At 45.4% G+C, this 18614-nt stretch overlaps 1 protein-coding gene across 2 annotated transcripts in view; it reads left to right on the forward strand.

The window, feature by feature from the left end:
* Window positions 1-18614, forward strand: part of LOC130336630 (integrin alpha-M-like) — a 133003-nt gene that overhangs the window by 17086 nt on the left and 97303 nt on the right. For both annotated transcript variants that reach the window (XM_056553925.1, XM_056553926.1), the window contains exon 7: window positions 16111-16256. In XM_056553925.1, coding sequence (XP_056409900.1) covers window positions 16111-16256 — 146 coding nt within the window. The remainder of the gene's footprint in view (window positions 1-16110; window positions 16257-18614) is intronic.

Genomic DNA, 18614 nt, shown 5'->3' on the forward strand with positions numbered 1-18614 from the left:
AGTATATAGCAGTGTATACTGGAAGCCTGTGCTGGCATTTCTCCTGCGGTGTATATAGTAGTATATAGCAGTGTATACTGGAAGCCTGTGCTAGCATTTCTCCTGTGGTGTATATAGTGGTATATAGCAGTGTATACTGGAAGCCTGTGCTAGCATTTCTCCTGTGGTGTATATAGTGGTATATAGCAGTGTATACTGGAAGCCTGTGCTAGCATTTCTCCTGCGGTGTATATAGTAGTATATAGCAGTGTATACTGGAAGCCTGTGCTAGCATTTCTCCTGCGGTGTATATAGTAGTATATAGCAGTGTATACGGATACTGGAAGCCTGTGCTAGCATTTCTCGTACGGTGTATATAGTAGTATATAGCAGTGTATACGGATACTGGAAGCCTGTGCTAGCATATCTCCTGCGGTGTATATAGTAGTATATAGCAGTGTATACGGATACTGGAAGCCTGTGCTAGCATTTCTCCTGCAGTGTATATAGTAGTATATAGCAGTGTATACGGATACTGGAAGCCTGTGCTAGCATTTCTCCTGAGGTGTATATAGTAGTATATAGCAGTGTATATGGATACTGGAAGCCTGTGCTAGCATTTCTCCTGCAGTGTATATAGTAGTATATAGCAGTGTATACGGATACTGGAAGCCTGTGCTAGCATTTCTCCTGCGGTGTATATATTAGTATATAGCAGTGTATACAGATACTGGAAGCCTGTGCTAGCATTTCTCCTGCAGTGTATATAGTGTATATAGCAGTGTATACGGATACTGGAAGCCTGTGCTAGCATTTCTCCTGCGGTGTATATAGTAGTATATAGCAGTGTATATGGATACTGGATGCCTGTGCTAGCATTTCTCCTGCGGTGTATATAGTGTATATAGCAGTGTATACTGATACTGAAGCCTGTGCTAGCATTTCTCCTGCGGTATATATAGCAGTGTATACGGATACTGGAAGCCTGTGCTAGCATTTCTCCTGTGGTGTACATAGTAGTATATAGCAGTATATAGAGAAGAGGGTTGCAATGACAATCCAACACAATGGGCAGCACATTGAACACATTTTATAAGTGATCAGAAACTTGTAAATAACTCATGAAAGAATAAAGTTACGGTAAAACCAAGCACATCATTGTATTTCATGTGAAATTCCCAATAAGTGTGATGTGTCACATGACCCTCTTCCTATTGAAAAAACTAAAGTTGGATTCAAAATGGTCGACTTCAAAATGGCCGCCATGGTCACCAGCCATCTGGAAAAGTTTCCCCCCTCACATATACTAATGTGCCACAAACAGGAAGTTAATATCACCAACCATTCCCATTTTAATACACAGGTGATATATATAGTATACAGGTAATTTACTCTGGTAATTTATAGGTAATATCTACAGGGAATATATATATACACTCTCTCCAAAGGAAACAGCAGCAATCGCCAGCGATTGCTGCTGTTTCCTTTGGAGAGAGTGTGAAGTGTACCCGTCTTTGGCGTTCGGGTGGATTACGGGCACATCCCCAGTGGTCATCCAGTGCTGGCTCCCTTTGTGTTTTTATATATATATATATATACAGGTAATATTTACACAGGAAATAAATATGCAGGTAATAATATATACAGGTAATTTCCTGCAATCCATGGGCAGCACATATGGAGTTACATATTCCCTTAGACCCTCTGTAGAAGAGACTTGACTAGAAATAAACAAGAACAAAGTATGTTTAATAAGCCCCACCCCCCACCATAGGGCTGCCCCTATATAAATCCCTGTGGTAGCCCTTGGGGGGTGTATGGTAGGGATGGTATAATGTTGGTATATGAGGGGTTAATATTAACCCAGTCACTCGTGACGCCAGGGTGAGGGCTGGTTTGCTGAATCTATGTTCTGGCCTATCGCCACCCTTCCCAGAAGCGATAGGTGCAATGAAATGACTGAAGGTCCACAAGCAGATTTAACTTGAACTTGAATAACTTTACTGCAGTGCTTACAATATCCAATACGTAGTAACAGTCTCATATAACAGTTCTTAGGTTGCTTAGCGACTGGCAGAAGTTGCGGATCTTGCATTAAACTTATAGTCTCTGAATTTAGGGAGTGATGTGCAGATCCGTCCGGATTTAGGGGAAATATTGGGTCCGGTGATACTGCAGAGTGCTTAGGGGATGACACACTCTATAATTTAGATCATTCAGCCGTTGCCACAAGGTTCAGGCCTAACTCACTGCGATTACTGCGATATAGGTCTTCTGTCATCAAGAGCCAGGAGAAAGAGAGCGATAAGATGGCCGCCGCTCCCTTATATGGGCAGGGGGCGTGGCGAATCTGATTGGTCCGAACGTCTGCCATTCACTTTACATGGTGTGATGGGATTGCTTACATCACAGGATCTATATACATTATAAAACCAGAAGGAAGCTAGAGATACCAAAGTGAGGCCTGGAACGCATCCAGAGTGAGGCTTGGAACGCATCACATGACCCGAAGGCCCTGCGACACCATAGAAACGAGTAATTAACCATTTATTTACATTTATACTATACTATTTATATTATCTATGCATAATAGAAATAAAGAATATTAGAATAAAGGCGACTAGGGGTAGACTAGATTAATAGGGATCCCTACGTCCTAGGGACTCTGGCTATGGGGACCCATAAATAAATAAGTACAGTATGAAATGCGGTACTGGGACACCGCAAACCCCCTTACTAAAGATAAGTCGGCCTCGACGTCTGTCCCCTGAGACAGAGGGACTAGGACTAGCATTAGAACAGCATGCTATAGAACCTGATTATTTACATTTAAGCTAGACATCCTACTTAGACATTTGAATACAATCTAGACATTTGAATGCTATCTAGACACTTAAAGGAGCTATCTAGACACCTAAATGCTATCTAGACACTTGAATGCTATCTGGACGCTTAAATGCTATCTAGACAATTAAAGAAGCTATCTATCCTTTAGTTTCTAGCTTCCTATATAACTTTATAAAACTTATTATACATTTTTTTAAGCTTACTAGACATCAGTTCAGCTCTCTATACTGTTAGCTTCAAGCTGACTAGACATTTTGTTATCTCACACATTTTATGCCAACAATAAGTTACCTGTTAGTTAGTACACAAAGGGTATACTGGCTAGCCCTAAGCTAGGTCACAGTAAGGGTGGCTGCTAGGGTCTATCGACTACACTCTATGTACCCCTAGAGCACTTCTCAAACAACCTAATAGGTTATTCTGAAAATTACGTGTTTACTTTTGTACTAGCAAGAGCATCTACTGGCCAGGCAGAGCATCTCACACACGCAATGAATAAAGAAAAGAAGAAGTGTACCTAACAGTGGCAGGAATTGGGTATCAATGTGCTACAATTCCTTAAGTGTTACTTAAGTGAGATATTTATTTGTTTTTGTGTATGTACTAGAGAAATTTAGAAGTAGTACATTAAGTGAGTAATGTAGGGCACTGATATGTAATTGGCAGAGCATTGAAGTGTGTTATCAGAGGTACCATGTGTGCAGGTACTAAATGTGAGTCCTGGTACCTGATGGGTAGTTTGCCCTGTGTAGTCCTTTGAGACCACCGAAACACCACCTCCGAGTCATCAGAAGTGCCTACACTTGAGGATATCTATAGGAGGTGGAGTAGAAATAGCAGGTGGATCAGGAGGAGATGGGCTAAGCGTATCTTCTTTCCGGCACACTTTTATCCTATTCCGGTGAACCACCTGTGGCTCGAACCCATTTTTTTGTATCTCATATACGTCCGTTTCAGGGTAAGGAACTGCAGTGATGGTGTATGGCTCCGTTTCCCACAGGGAGTCCAATTTATGGGTTCTAGGAAATTTTCTGAGCCACACTTTATCTCCAAGCTGCTAGGGCTGAGCCGAAGCATGTCGATTATAGTCTTTCTGCTGGCGCTCATGAACTTCACCCATTTTCTTCTCAACGATGTCCTTGGCTTCCTCAATTCTTTGTCGATTCTCTGACACCCAACCTTGGGAAGCCTGAGGAGAATTGTTGAAAGGTTCCTGTAGCCCAAAGGTTCGATCCTTCGGGAATTGGCTGTGTCGGCCCATCATCAAGAAAAAGGACGTATACCCCGTAGAGCAGTGAACAGTGTTGTTGTAGATTTCCAGGAGTTCTGGCAGCAGCTGAGGCCACTCTTCGTGCTTCGAGACAGAGGCTGCTCTGAGCATCTGGATGAACACTTGATTGATCCTCTCACAGAGTCTATTCCCTTGGGGATGGTAGGCTGTTGTCCGGAGCTTCTTGCAATCATGCAGCCGGCAAAGTTCCTGGAACAACTGGGCTTCAAAGGCGGTTCCCCGATCCATGAGGACCGAATCGGGACACCCCAACGGTTGTATCCAATGCCGATAGAAGAATTGAACAGCAGTCTTGGTGGTAAGGTCCTTGACGGGGACCATGATCACCCACTTGTAGTAATGATCCACCATTGTTAGGGCATGACAATAGCCAGATCGAGTGGGGGCCAGCTTTACATGGTCCAAGGCAACAATTTGATTCGGTCTTTCTGTACAGAAGGGATGCAAAGGGGTTCTTGCGTCCCTCCGGGGGTTCTTTATCACGTTGCACGCGGAGCATTCGGCACACCAATTCTCGATGTCTCCCCGCATCCCAATCCAGTAGAATCTCCTTCTTACTGGGATCTCCGTCTTATGGACCCCGAAGTGTCCGGATTGGTCTTTATAATCATTCAGAACCATGGCTGCATCCCTCCTGGAAACCACAATCTGGTGTATGCGGTCTCCAGAGACTGGGTCCAGGGAATTTCGGTAGACCAACCCCTTGTGCAGGAACAGGCGGTTTATCTGCCGCCACAGCCACTTCAATTCGAAGTCTCCATGGGCCTTGCGCACCCGAGTAGGCACTTTCTTGTGGAGGCAATAGTCGAGGAGGTCCCCGATAACTCTGCTCTCATCCTAAAGTGTCTTCCAGGTAGACAGATCTATGGAGACCTTGGAAGATTCAGGTCCGTCACCAGCCTGGGCAGTTAGAGCATTCTGGCTCACGAACCTTCGGTAGAAGGGAGGCATTTCTACATCTTCCCACACATCTTCAGCAGGAGGTGCTTTTCCCGGGGCCATGCGAGAAAGTACATCCGCATTGACATTGTTTTTTCCGCTGCGGTACTTGATGTTAAAGTCATAGTTGGCCAACCGAGAGGCCCAACGCTGTTCAAGAGCTCCCAACTTAGCAGTGTTCAAATGGGCCAAGGGGTTTTTTCATCAGTGTAGACCGTGAAGGGAGTAGCCGCCAGGTAGTCTTTAAACTTCTCAGTAATAGCCCAAACCAGGGCCAGGAGTTCCAGCTTGAAGGAGCTGTAGTTAGCATCATTCTTCTCAGAACCTCGAAGATGCCGGCTGGCATAGGCAATCACCCTCTCCTTGCCATCTTGCACTTGAGATAAGACCGCCCCCAGACCTTCAAAGCTAGCGTCTGTGTATAAACGGAACGGCAGGCTGTAGTCAGGATACGCCAATATGGGGGGTTCCGTGAGGAGATACTTCAGGGCTCGAAAGGCATCCTCTTGTTCTTCGGCCCACTGGATGGGAAGCCTCCCATTATAATTATCCCGGGCAGTCCCTCTCAGTAATTCGGTCAAGGGTCCGGCAATTTGAGCAAAATGAGGGATGAAACGCCAGTAATATCCAGCAAAACCCAGGAAACTTCTGACGTCTCGCACCGTCCTGGGTGTAGGCCACTCTTTCACAGCACTCACTTTGTCTGGATCAGGCTGGACTCCTTGAGCACTGACGACGTGTCCTAAGTAGTACACTTGAGGCTTTAGCAAGTGGCATTTGGAAGGCTTAACCTTGACTCCATGTTGGATAAGAACTTGGAAAACTTCTTTCAGGTGATCCAGGTGTTCCTGATATGTTCGAGAGTAGACTATGACATCATCTAGATACAACAAAACACTCTGGAAGTTAAGGTGCCCTAAGCATCGCTCCATTAGGCGTTGGAAAGTAGCTGGTGCATTGCACATTCCAAAGGGCATACTTGGCATACACCTGCCAGTAGCCGCTCGTCAGATCCAGTGTGGAAAAGTAGGTGGCAGACCCCAACGCAGTCAAGGATTCTTCAATGCGTGGGAGAGGATAGGCATCCTTATGAGTTATGTTGTTTAGCTTCCGGTAGTCTACGCAAAAGCGGATGGTGCCATCTTTCTTTTTCATCAAGACCAAAGGTGCAGCCCACGGGCTTTCTTGGATGACATCGGCCTCTTTCATCTCCACCAGCATTTTCTTTATGGTCTGATACATCCCAGGAGCCACAGGACGATGCCTCTCTTTAATGGGTGGATTGTCTCCGGTGAGAATCCTATGTTTGATCATGGCGGTTCTGCCAAAGTCTGTGGGAAATTTGCTGAAAGCTTCTTGATGTTTCTTCCTTCTTGATGACTCCTTCCACCTGTTCCTTGGGGATATCTTTGTCTCCTATCTGCAACTGGTTCCGCAGGGCTCTGATCAGGTCCAGGTGGGACCACCTGTGACTTCGAGACTACATCTCTGACGTCCAGATGGTGTAAAGTAGCCACTGTGGTGTACTTGGGTAGCTGGACAGCCACTTGAGAGAGACTGATAAGCCTCACTGGGACCTTCCGATTCCGTACGGTTACCAGGCTTCTAGCAGCTCGCACCAAGGGACAATCTTCCAGCAGAAGGGGCTCCAAGAGCGCTTGGTAATCTTGATGCTTCACCCCGGGTTGGGCACGGCACCAAATAACTCTGTCTGTAACTCTAGACTAATGGCTCGGATATCTTGAGTCCTTACTCGACAGATTTCTCCTTGATAATTCACAAACTTCTGTTCTGCTTGGATGGTTTTGAGGTGGTGTTGGGCAGCTTGCCGGCCTGGGGGTGACAAGTGAGGGAGAGATGTATGTAGTGCAGGCAATATCATCAAAACATTGTCTCATAATATTCATGCCTAAAATGAAATCGGCTGCTCCCTCATCTCTAACATTTGTGACGATCACCCCTTGCCTTCCTAACACATGTTTTCCCACCTGCACCGTGGGCTCCCAGTAACCATGTCTGGGTACTGGTTTCCCGTTCCCTGCAATTACTCTGAAGTTCGCTTCCTGAGGGTCACACAACCTTTCTGGGCCCCAGTACTTATAGAAAACCCCCTGTGGAATAGTGGATACCTGAGACCCCGTATCTATCAAAGCTTGTAACCGGACACCTTCAATCATCACCTGTACATAAGGACAAGCAGCTACATACATAGACAGTCCTTTCTTGTCGCTGGTTGATTCTGGACCTTCTTCCATTAAAGCCCAGCATTGGCTCTTCCAATGTCCAATCTTACCACAATGGCTGCAGGCACGCCACTGATTACCAGGCAGTCTCACAGGAGGGGTATTAGATGGATCAGCAGGTTTCTTAGGTGAGAGTGTTGCAGATCTAGGGGGATTGGGCTGGACGGCCATTTCTTTAAAGGCCTCGGCTAACTGTTCAATGTCCTGCCTAATGTCTCGCAAATCAGCTGTCCCAGGGCTAGGAGGAGGTGTTGTAAGGGCAGGCTGAGAAGGGACAGGTGACTGGGGCGAGGGTCCCGGGGGCTCGATCACTTTAACCGCCAGTCTCTTACAAGCTGGGAAGGCCATATCGGGATTTTGCACAGCTAGCATCCTAAGTTGAGCCTTGTCCCATTTATTCAATGCTCCCTCTATAAAACAGTCCATCAGCACTCGGTTAGCCTGATCGGGCTTGATGCCATCTAGCTTCTGCACCGCCTCTAATGCGTTCTGTAAAGCTACTGCATATGCTCTGAGAGTCTCACTGGTTTCTGACGTCGCTCATATAGTCTGAGGCGTACTTCAGAGGGGGAATGAGTGCGCTGGCCCTTTAAATGAAGCTTCTATCTGTATGTCCCCGACTTTGGGCTCCGGCAAGATGGCCGCCGCACCGCAGACTTTGGTGGGCGGAGTTTCTGAATCCCGCGCGCGGGAAGGCCTCACGCCGGTTTTAACTCTTTTCAATGCGGATTGCAGCTCCGCTGTACTCTTCGCCTCCCCCCTTACTTTTTGTGTGGCCCTCTTGTAACGTTCGCCACACGCCCCATTCTTATACATTACACACAGTCTCTTATATAGGGGGGAGTACAATTTCACTAGTGGCAATAGTAGGCACACACCCGAATCCTGTTCGTGCAACGCCAAAAAGGCTTTGTGGTAGCCCTTGGGGGGTGTATGGTAGGGATGGTATAATGTTGGTATATGAGGGGTTAATATTAACCCAGTCACTCGTGACGCCAGGGTGAGGGCTGGTATGCTAAATCTATGTTCCGGCCTATCGCCGCCCTTCCCATAAGCGATAGGTGCAATGAAATGACTGAAGGTCCACAAGCAGATTTAACTTGAACTTGAATAACTTTACTGCAGTGCTTGCAATATCCAATGCGTAGTAACATTCTCATATAACAGTTCTTAGGTTGCTTAGCGACTGGCAGAAGTTGCAGACCTTGCATTAAACTTATAGTCTCTGAATTTAGGGAGTGATGTGCAGATCCGTCCAGATTTAGGGGAAATATTGGGTCCGGTGATACTGCAGAGTGCTTAGGGGATGACACACTCTATAATTTAGATCATTCAGACGTTGCCGCAAGGCTCAGGCCTAACTCACTGCGATACTTGCTTACTTGCTATCCCAGGAACAAAAGTGAGATAAGATGCCCGCCGTTCCCTTATATGGGCAGGGAGCGTGGCGAATCTGATTGGTCCGAACGTCTGCCATTCACTTTACATGGTGTGATGGGATTGCTTACATCACAGGATCTATATACATTATAAAACCAGAAGGAGGCTAGAGATACCAAAGTGAGGCCTGGAACGCATCCAGAGTGAGGCTTGGCCCTGCGACACCATAGAAACAAATAATTAACCATTTATTTACATTTATACTATACTATTTATATTATCTATGCATAAATTACTAATTATACATTAGAATAAAGGCGACTAGGGGTAGACTATACTAATAGGGATCCCTACGTCCTAGGGACTCTGGCTATGGGGACCCATAAATAAATAAGCACTTTTATATGACCCGCCGTATACCGGGGGTTTCCCTGGTCCCTCAGCCATGTCCCATGTGAGCGCGGTGCCTCTGTCCCATGTGAGCACTAGTGTTGAGCGGCATAGGCCATATTCGAATTCGCGATATTTCGCGAATATATGGACGAATATTCGTCATATATTCACTAAATTCGCATATTCGTAATATTCGCGTTTTATTTGCGCATATGCGAAAATTCGCGCATGCGAAAACTAGCATATGCGAAAATTAGCATATATAAAAATTAGCATATGCGAAAATTCGCACGCCAGTCTCACACAGTAGTATTAGAGCCTTCTTTACACCACACAAGCTGGAAGTAGAGAGGGATGATCACTGTGATGTGTACTGTGAAAAAAAAAAAAACAATATTCGTAATTACAAATATATAGTGCTATATTCGCGAATATTCGCGAATTCGCGAATATGCGATATTCGCAAATAAAATTCGCATTGCGAATAATCGCGAGCAACACTAGTGAGCATGGTGCCTCTGCACCATGTGAACGCGGTGCCTCTGTCCCATGTGAACGCGGTGCCTCTGTCCCATGTGAGCGTGGTGCCTCTGTCCCATGTGGGCATGGTGAATCTGCCCCATGTGGGCATGGTGCCTCTGTCTCATGTGAACACGGTGCCTCTGTCCCATGTGAACGCGGTGCCTCTGTCCCATGTGAACGCGGTGCCTCTGTGCCATGTGAGCGCGGTGCCTCTGTCCCATGTGGGCACGGTGAATCTGTCCCATGTGGGTATGGTGCCTCTGTCCCATGTGAACGCGGTGCCTCTGTGCCATGTGAGCGCGGTGCCTCTGTCCCATGTGGGCACGGTGAATCTGTCCCATGTGGGTATGGTGCCTCTGTCCCATGTGAACGCGGTGCCTCTGTCCCATGTGAACGCAGTGCCTCTGTCCCATGTGAGCGAGGGGCCTCTGTCCTATGTGAACGCGGTGCCTCTGTCCCATGTGAACGCGGTGCCTCTGTGCCATGTGAGCGCGGTGCCTCTGTCCCATGTGGGCACGGTGAATCTGTCCCATGTGGGTATGGTGCCTCTGTCCCATGTGAACACGGTGCCTCTGTCCCATGTGAACGCGGTGCCTCTGTCCTATGTGAATGCGGTGCCTCTGTCCCATGTGAGCGCGGTGCCTCTGTCCCATGTGGGCACGGTGAATCTGTCCCATGTGGGCATGGTGCCTCTGTCCCATGTGAACGCGGTGCCTCTGTCCCATGTGAGCGCGGTGCCTCTGTCCTATGTGAACGCGGTGCCTCTGTCCTATGTGAACGCGGTGCCTCTGTCCCATGTGAGCGCGGTGCCTCTGTCCCATATGAGAGTGTTACCTCTGTCCCATGTGAACGCGATGCCTCTGTTCCATGTGAGCCGGACACAGAATTCCCCGAGGTATTTTCTCGTATGAAGCCAGGCGCATGTACAGAAGTAAGTGCGGCTGAAGATTGCAGCTGATTTTCTTTGCGATGCTCCACTAGATGTTTTATCATTTTCTTCTAGGGCAATGGCCGTATCTAAGGCACAGAGAATCAAACCATGGTCTGAAGATATTCTGTGAAAAAGTCATTTTGATCCCTCGTCCAAGTCTGGTCCTCTGCTCAAAGGTTTCCTGAAAGATCTCAGTGAAGACAAAGGTTAATCAGAAAAAGAAACCAGTAAGACCTTTCCAGAACTACAAAAGGTTTCGTAAAAGGCAAATGTCCTTTCGTAAACTTGGCAAAATCAGGCCCATATCAGGGTTCTACAAAACCATTTTTTGAGGACCAGGGACAGATGTCCAGAGTCCTGGATTTGATGATTCAAGTTCCGACCTCATTGAAACGGGAACTTTAGTGATGACTTCAAGAGGATCGCTTCATATTCGGCAAGTTTCTACTCTCTCTTCTTCCAGCAGTCCCATGTAGGGGACGCATGGGTACAGAACAGATGGAGTCCAGAAGAGAAGAAATCCTCCTTGAATCTGAAGGAACCACGAGCCATAAGGAAAGCTTTTATTCATTTCCAGCGACAACTTCTTCATTATCAGTCAGTTCTGGATTTATAGGACAATCTTTCATCCGTTTTTTGTGTCAACAAACAGGGTGGGACGAGAAGCAGTGCTCATCTGAGTGATCACCTACTATATCTGACAGTGGTCCACATTAAAGGCTCGTCCAATACCGCAGCAGACAGTCTGAGCAGGAATACAGTGTCACCAGGAGAATGAGAGCTCAATTCTGAAGGGTTCCGGTGGGTGATATCGAAGTGGGGGATCATAGATGACAACTTGTCAGAACTCGAAGCTAACCAGATTCTGCTCCCTATCAAGGAGAGATTGGTCAGTAGTGGTGGACGGCCTTACGATCAGGTGGAGCCGAACCTTCATGTATGCGTTTCCTCCGGTTCAATTGCTTCCAGCAGTCCTGAAGAAGATCAGGAACGAGAAAATAAGAGCCATCGTCATCCTTCCTGCTGCGCTCTACCGGCTAAAGAGTTAACCTCCTTCCACTAGATTGACAGAACAATTCTCCTCGAGGGTGCTGACCATGTATAGATAAGCGAAGTGACTTCAAAGCATAGAAGAAATAAGTCGCACTCACCCGATCAGTTTGGGTGTTCACATTCATGGCTTGTACAGGAAAACACAGGTTTCACGTGCAGTGAGGGAGAGAGAGCGCTCTCCGATACGGGGGTATACCACAGAAGGCTACTAGTTTCACGTCATACAGATGCTTCTTCCGGGCCAGGTACTAGCTTCACGTCATACAGACGCTTCTTCCAGCCCAGGTACTAGTTTCACGTAAAAAAAAAACGCTTCTTCTGGCCCAGGTACTAGTTGTCATGTCTGTCTCAGTCTGTGTTAACACACAGCTATCGGATTTGGTTGTGCTTAAACCTCTTAAGGACCCAGGACGTATGGATACGACCTGGGTCCCGGTCCTGCGATATAACGCGGGGTCACATCATATCGCGGCAAGCCCGGCATCATAGTGAAGCCGGGACCTGTCACTAATAGCGTGCGGCACCGATTGCGGTGCCGCGCGCTATTAACCCTTTAGCCGCGCGCTCAAACAAAAGTAAAAGTGCCCGGCTAGCTCAGGGAGCTGTTTGGGATCGCCGCGGTATAATCGCAGCATCCCGAACAGCTGTAGCACAGGAGGAGGTCTTCTTACCTTCCTTCCTGCTGTCCGATCGCCGAATGAATGCTTCAAGCCTGAGATCCAGGCTTGAGCATTCAATCGCCGAAAACACTGATTGATCCATTCCTAGGGAGATGCATCAATCAGTGTCGAAGATCAGTAAATGCAATGTTATAGCCCCCTATAGGAGCTATAATAGTGCATAAAAAAGTGTAAAAAAAAATCATTAACCCTTTCAATTATCCCTTCCCCTAATAAAAGTTTGAATCACCCGGCATTTCCAAGAATAAAAAAAAACACAGTGTAAATAAAAATAAACATATGTGGTATATGTCCAAATTATAAAAAATATGCCGCTTTTTAAACCGCACGTTCAATGGCGTACGCGCAAAAAAATTCCAAAGTCCAAAATAGCGCATTTTTGATTACTTTTTATACCACAAAAAAGTGAATAAAAAGTGATCAAAAAGTCCGATCAGAACAAAAATGGTACCACTAGAAACTTCAGATCATTGTGCAAAAAATGAGCCCTCATAGCGCCCTGAACACAGAAAAATAACAAAGTTATAGGGGTCAGAAAATGACAATTTTAAACGTATGAATTTTCCTGCATGTCTTCATGATTTTTTTCTGAAGTGATACAAAATCAAACCTATACAAGTAGGGGATCATTTTAACCGTATGGACCTACAGAATAAAGATAAGGCATCATTTTTGCCAAAAAATGTGCTGTGTAAAAACAGAAGCCCCCAAAACTTACAAAATAGTGTTTTTTCATCAATTTTGTCGCACATTGATTTTTTTCCCGTTTCACCATAGATTTTTGGGTAAAATGACTAATGACATTACAAAGTAGAATTAGTTATGCAAAAAATAAGCCATCATATAGAATTTTAGGTGAAAATTTTAAAGAGTTATGATTTTTTAAAGTTAAGGAGGAAAAATTGAAAATGAAAAAATGGAAAAAGCCCGGGTCCTTAAGGGGTTAACAGTGATATGTTCCCCGGTCAGGGAATAGTTAATGTTTTTGGCTTTCTATCCAACAGCTCTTAGGGTGTGTCTACAAAAGGTGAACCCAGTCTAGCTTCTGGGCTGGTGATTACAGATTTACATCTTTGCTTCCTGACATCCTGTTTGCTGCTAACAGGCTTGGCATGCTGCTATGGAGCTTTTGGTGAAAAACTCCTTGTTTGAGATTTTAATCTTCTACCTCTGTTTTAGCATGCACCTTGCATTTATCTTTAATATGTTCTGGGCTTTTACCCATGGTTAGATAGCATGCTCATAGTAGATTTTAATCTGTGTTTGTAGAGTCGGTTTTAGGATTTGTATGTCCTTTCTGCTTTGTATCTGTTAACACTGTGTTTTCTCTTGTATCCGTTTTCTGTGTTTCTATATCTAGATATCCCTGTTACCCGTCCCTGACATCTACGTTACTCATTTTCTGCCCTTAAAAAAACACATGCTAATAAATAGTCGGTAACAAGCCAGAAACATAACAGGAACATAAAACTTTATAATAAATTTAAGTTCAGAGGACACAGATCAGAGAGCAGCACAGAGGACACTATAGACCAATGGTAAAGCACAGAAGAAAACAATAGCTAAGTGATCATGTACTCTATGGTCAGTGCATGTACAAAAACTCAAAAGATCTGAATAAAGAACTAATAAAACATATTAAGTTCAAAACACCAGACAAGGAAACGGATGAGTCAAAACAGACTCCAGGAACAGACAGGAATATAGCATAATCCCCTGGACAACCTCAGGTAGACACAGAAATAACAATACCCTCTGAGTCCCCCACACAAAGGTAAAACGGGATCTATCGCTAAACCGAAATAATCACAATCCCTAAACCTCCAGTAGACACAGGAATGAATCTCCCAGAGTCCCCATGGTCCGGTAACAGGGATATCTAGTTTTAACTAAGAAAAACACTGTTCACAATGAACACAAGACAGGAAAAATTGCAATCCCTCAGAAAACCTCAAGTAGACACAGGATCAATCTCCCAGAGTCCCCATGGACCGGAAACAGGGATATCTAGATATAGAAACACAGAAAATGGATACAAGAGAAAACACAGTGTGAACAGATACATAGCAGAAAGGACATACAAATCCTAAAACCGACTATACAAACACGGATTAAAATCTACTATGAGCATGCTATCTAACCATGGGTAAAAGCCCAGAACATATCAAAGATAAATGCAAGGTGCATACTAAAACAGAGATAGTAGATTAAAAGCTCAAACAAGGAGTGTTTCACCAAAAGCTCCATAGCAGCATGTCAAGCATGTTAGCAGCAAACAGGATGTCAGGAAGTCAAGATGTAAATCTGTAATCACCAGCCCATAAGCTAGACTGGGTTCACCTTATGTAGACACACCCTAAGAGCTATTGGATAGAAAGCCAAAGGCTTTAACTATTCCCTGACCTTGAAACATATCACTGTTAAAACACAACCAAATCCAATAGCTGTGTGTGAACACAGACCAAGACAGACATGACTCTAGTTTCATGTCATACAGATGCTTCTTCTGGCCCAGGTACTAGTTTCACATCATACAGACGCTTCTTTCAGCCCAGGTACTAGTTTCATGTCATACAGACCCTTCTTTCGGCCCAGGTACTAGTTTCGCGATATACAGATGCTTACGGGCCAAGTACTAGTTTCACATCATACAGACGCTTCTTCCAGCCCAGGTACTAGTTTCATGTCATACAGACGCTTCTTCTGGCTCAGGTACTAGTTTCACGTCAAACAGACTTATTTCTTCTATGTTTTGACGTTTTTGAAAAGGGATTTCATGAAGCTGACTCATCGCAAGGATCTGCTGTGCCAAGAGGGAGTGTTTCACTCAGATCTCAGCCGGTTCCATCTGGCTGCTTGGAACATGAACGCTCCACTTTGTTTATACAAGGGCTTTCTCAAGAAGTCAACACTTTATTGGCCTCAAGAAAACCCGCACCAATGAGTGTGGAACCTGTACACGGATTGGTGCCGGAAAAATGTTGTGGTACCTGAAGAAGTTGCTTCTCTACTCCAGTTTTACAAGAAGGTTTCAACAAAGGTCTAAAGCCTAATACCATTAATGTCCAAGTTACAGCCTTGATGTTCAGACGAATGGAATCTTCTCGGGCTCTGTTCTGGTGTCTCGATTTATTTAAGTCCTTCAAGAAACTTAGGCCGGTGTTCCTCGACCCCATTCCTTCCCAGGATCTTCCTCTAATGTTCTCATCCTTTTGAACCTGCGTCTTCATCCTTGAAACGTCTTTCCTTCAAAACTGTGTATTTGATTCCCTTAACCTCAGCCAGGAGAATCAGTGAACTTCAAGCATTGTCCTGTAAGGAGCCTTATCTTAAAGGGGTACTCCACCACTAGACATCTTATGCCCTATCCATAGGATAGGGTATAAGATGTCTGATCATGGGGGTTCCGCTGCTGGGACTTGCATTGAAGTTCACTCCGTGCACCGGATGTCTGCGGCGGGACACCCGCGATCAGACATATTATCCCCTAACCTTTGGATAGGGGATAAGATGTCTAGATGTGGAGTTCCCCTTTAAGGGAACATTCAACCCACTCTACAGCAGCCTAATGAGGATTTGATATGTAAAGCTTCTACTTGGGCGTCTCCTACGACATTCATCAGACTCTACAGGTTGGATGTGTCAGTGTCTGAGGGGTCGGCCTTTGGTTTGAGTGTTCTACAAGCTGGAGAAAGCCATTAAGTGTTCCCTCCCGTCTTTCTCTTTACTGTTATTACTGCTATGGTTCCCCATATGTGTGCCGCCTATGGTTGATGATGTGATGGATGATGTGGTGGACAGTGGGAGGTGATGTGAAGAATTATGGGTAATACTTTTCTCTTCTCCCCATAGTTTGCTCTCTTACAATATTCTGATGACATCAATGTTGAGTTCCCGTTCAGAAGATTTCCCACCAGTTCAGATCTGATTGTTGTGAGAAGAATTAGATATCATAATGGAGGCTTCACGAAGACCCCGACTGCCATGCTGAAAGCCGTGTAAGTACCGCACTGATGACTGTCACTCATGTTGTCTCATTGTGTAAGTACCACACTGATGACTGTCACTCATGTTGTCTCATTGTGTAAGTACCACACTGATGACTGTCACTCGTGTTGTCTCATTGTGTAAGTACCGCACTGATGACTGTCACTCGTGTTGTCTAATTGTGTAAGTACCGCACTGATGACTGTCACTCGTGTTGTCTCATTGTGTAAGTACCGCACTGATGCCGGTCACTCGTGTCGTCTCATTGTGTGAGTACTGCACTGATGACTGTCACTCATGTTGTCTCATTGTGTAAGTACCGCACTGATGACTGTCATTCATGTTGTTTCATTGTGTAAGTACCGCACTGATGACTGTCACTCGTGTTGTCTCATTGTGTAAGTACCGCACTGATGACTGTCACTCATGTTGTTTCATTGTGTAAGTACCGCACTGATGACTCTCACTCGTGTTGTCTCATTGTGTAAGTACCGCACTGATGACTGTCACTCATGTTGTTTCATTGTGTAAGTACCGCACTGATGCCGGTCACTCGTGTCGTCTCATTGTGTGAGTACTGCACTGATGACTGTCACTCGTGTTGTCTAATTGTGTAAGTACCGCACTGATGACTGTCACTCGTGTTGTCTCATTGTGTAAGTACCGCACTGATGCCGGTCACTCGTGTCGTCTCATTGTGTGAGTACTGCACTGATGACTGTCACTCATGTTGTCTCATTGTGTAAGTACCGCACTGATGACTGTCATTCATGTTGTTTCATTGTGTAAGTACCGCACTGATGACTGTCACTCGTGTTGTCTCATTGTGTAAGTACCGCACTGATGACTGTCACTCATGTTGTTTCATTGTGTAAGTACCGCACTGATGACTCTCACTCGTGTTGTCTCATTGTGTAAGTACCGCACTGATGACTGTCACTCATGTTGTTTCATTGTGTAAGTACCGCACTGATGCCGGTCACTCGTGTTGTCTCATTGTGTAAGTACCGCACTGATGCCGGTCACTCGTGTTGTCTCATTGTGTAAGTACAGCAATGATGACTGTCACTCGTGTTGTCTCATTGTGTAAGTACCGCACTGATGACTGTCACTCATGTTGTCTCATTGTGTAAGTACCACATTGATGACTGTCACTCATGTTGTCTCATTGTGTAAGTACCGCACTGATGACGGTCACTCGTGTTGTCTCATTGTGTAAGTACCGCACTGATGACTGTCACTCATGTTGTCTCATTGTGTAAGTACCGCACTGATGACTGTCATTCATGTTGTCTCCTTGTGTGAGTAGTGCACTGTTGACTGTCACTCGTGTTGTCTCTTTGTGTGAGTTCTGCACTGATGAATTTCACTTGTGTTGTCTCATTGTGTGAGTACCGCACTGATGACTGTCACTCATGTTGTCTCATTGTGTAAGTGCCGCACTGATGACTGTCACTCATGTTGTCTCATTGTGTGAGTACCGCACTGTTGACTGTCACTCATGTTGTCTCATTGTGTAAGTACCGCACTGATGACTGTCACTCATGTTGTCTCATTGTGTAAGTACCGCACTGATGACTGTCACTCGTGTTGTCTCATTGTGTGAGTAGTGCACTGTTGACTGTCACTCATGTTGTCTCATTGTGTGAGTACCGCACTGATGACTGTCACTCATGTTGTCTCATTGTGTGAGTACCGCACTGATGACTGTCACTCATGTTGTCTCATTGTGTAAGTACCACATTGATGACTGTCACTCATGTTGTCTCATTGTGTAAGTACCGCACTGATGACGGTCACTCGTGTTGTCTCATTGTGTAAGTACCGCACTGATGACTGTCACTCATGTTGTCTCATTGTGTAAGTACCGCACTGATGACTGTCATTCATGTTGTCTCCTTGTGTGAGTAGTGCACTGTTGACTGTCACTCGTGTTGTCTCTTTGTGTGAGTTCTGCACTGATGAATTTCACTTGTGTTGTCTCATTGTGTGAGTACCGCACTGATGACTGTCACTCATGTTGTCTCATTGTGTAAGTGCCGCACTGATGACTGTCACTCATGTTGTCTCATTGTGTGAGTACCGCACTGTTGACTGTCACTCATGTTGTCTCATTGTGTAAGTACCGCACTGATGACTGTCACTCATGTTGTCTCATTGTGTAAGTACCGCACTGATGACTGTCACTCGTGTTGTCTCATTGTGTGAGTAGTGCACTGTTGACTGTCACTCATGTTGTCTCATTGTGTGAGTACCGCACTGATGACTGTCACTCATGTTGTCTCATTGTGTGAGTACCGCACTGATGACTGTCACTCATGTTGTCTCATTGTGTAAGTACCGCACTGATGACTGTCACTCATGTTGTC

This window comes from Hyla sarda, unplaced genomic scaffold (assembly GCF_029499605.1).
Source record: "Hyla sarda isolate aHylSar1 unplaced genomic scaffold, aHylSar1.hap1 scaffold_486, whole genome shotgun sequence".
NCBI lineage: Eukaryota > Metazoa > Chordata > Amphibia > Anura > Hylidae > Hyla > Hyla sarda.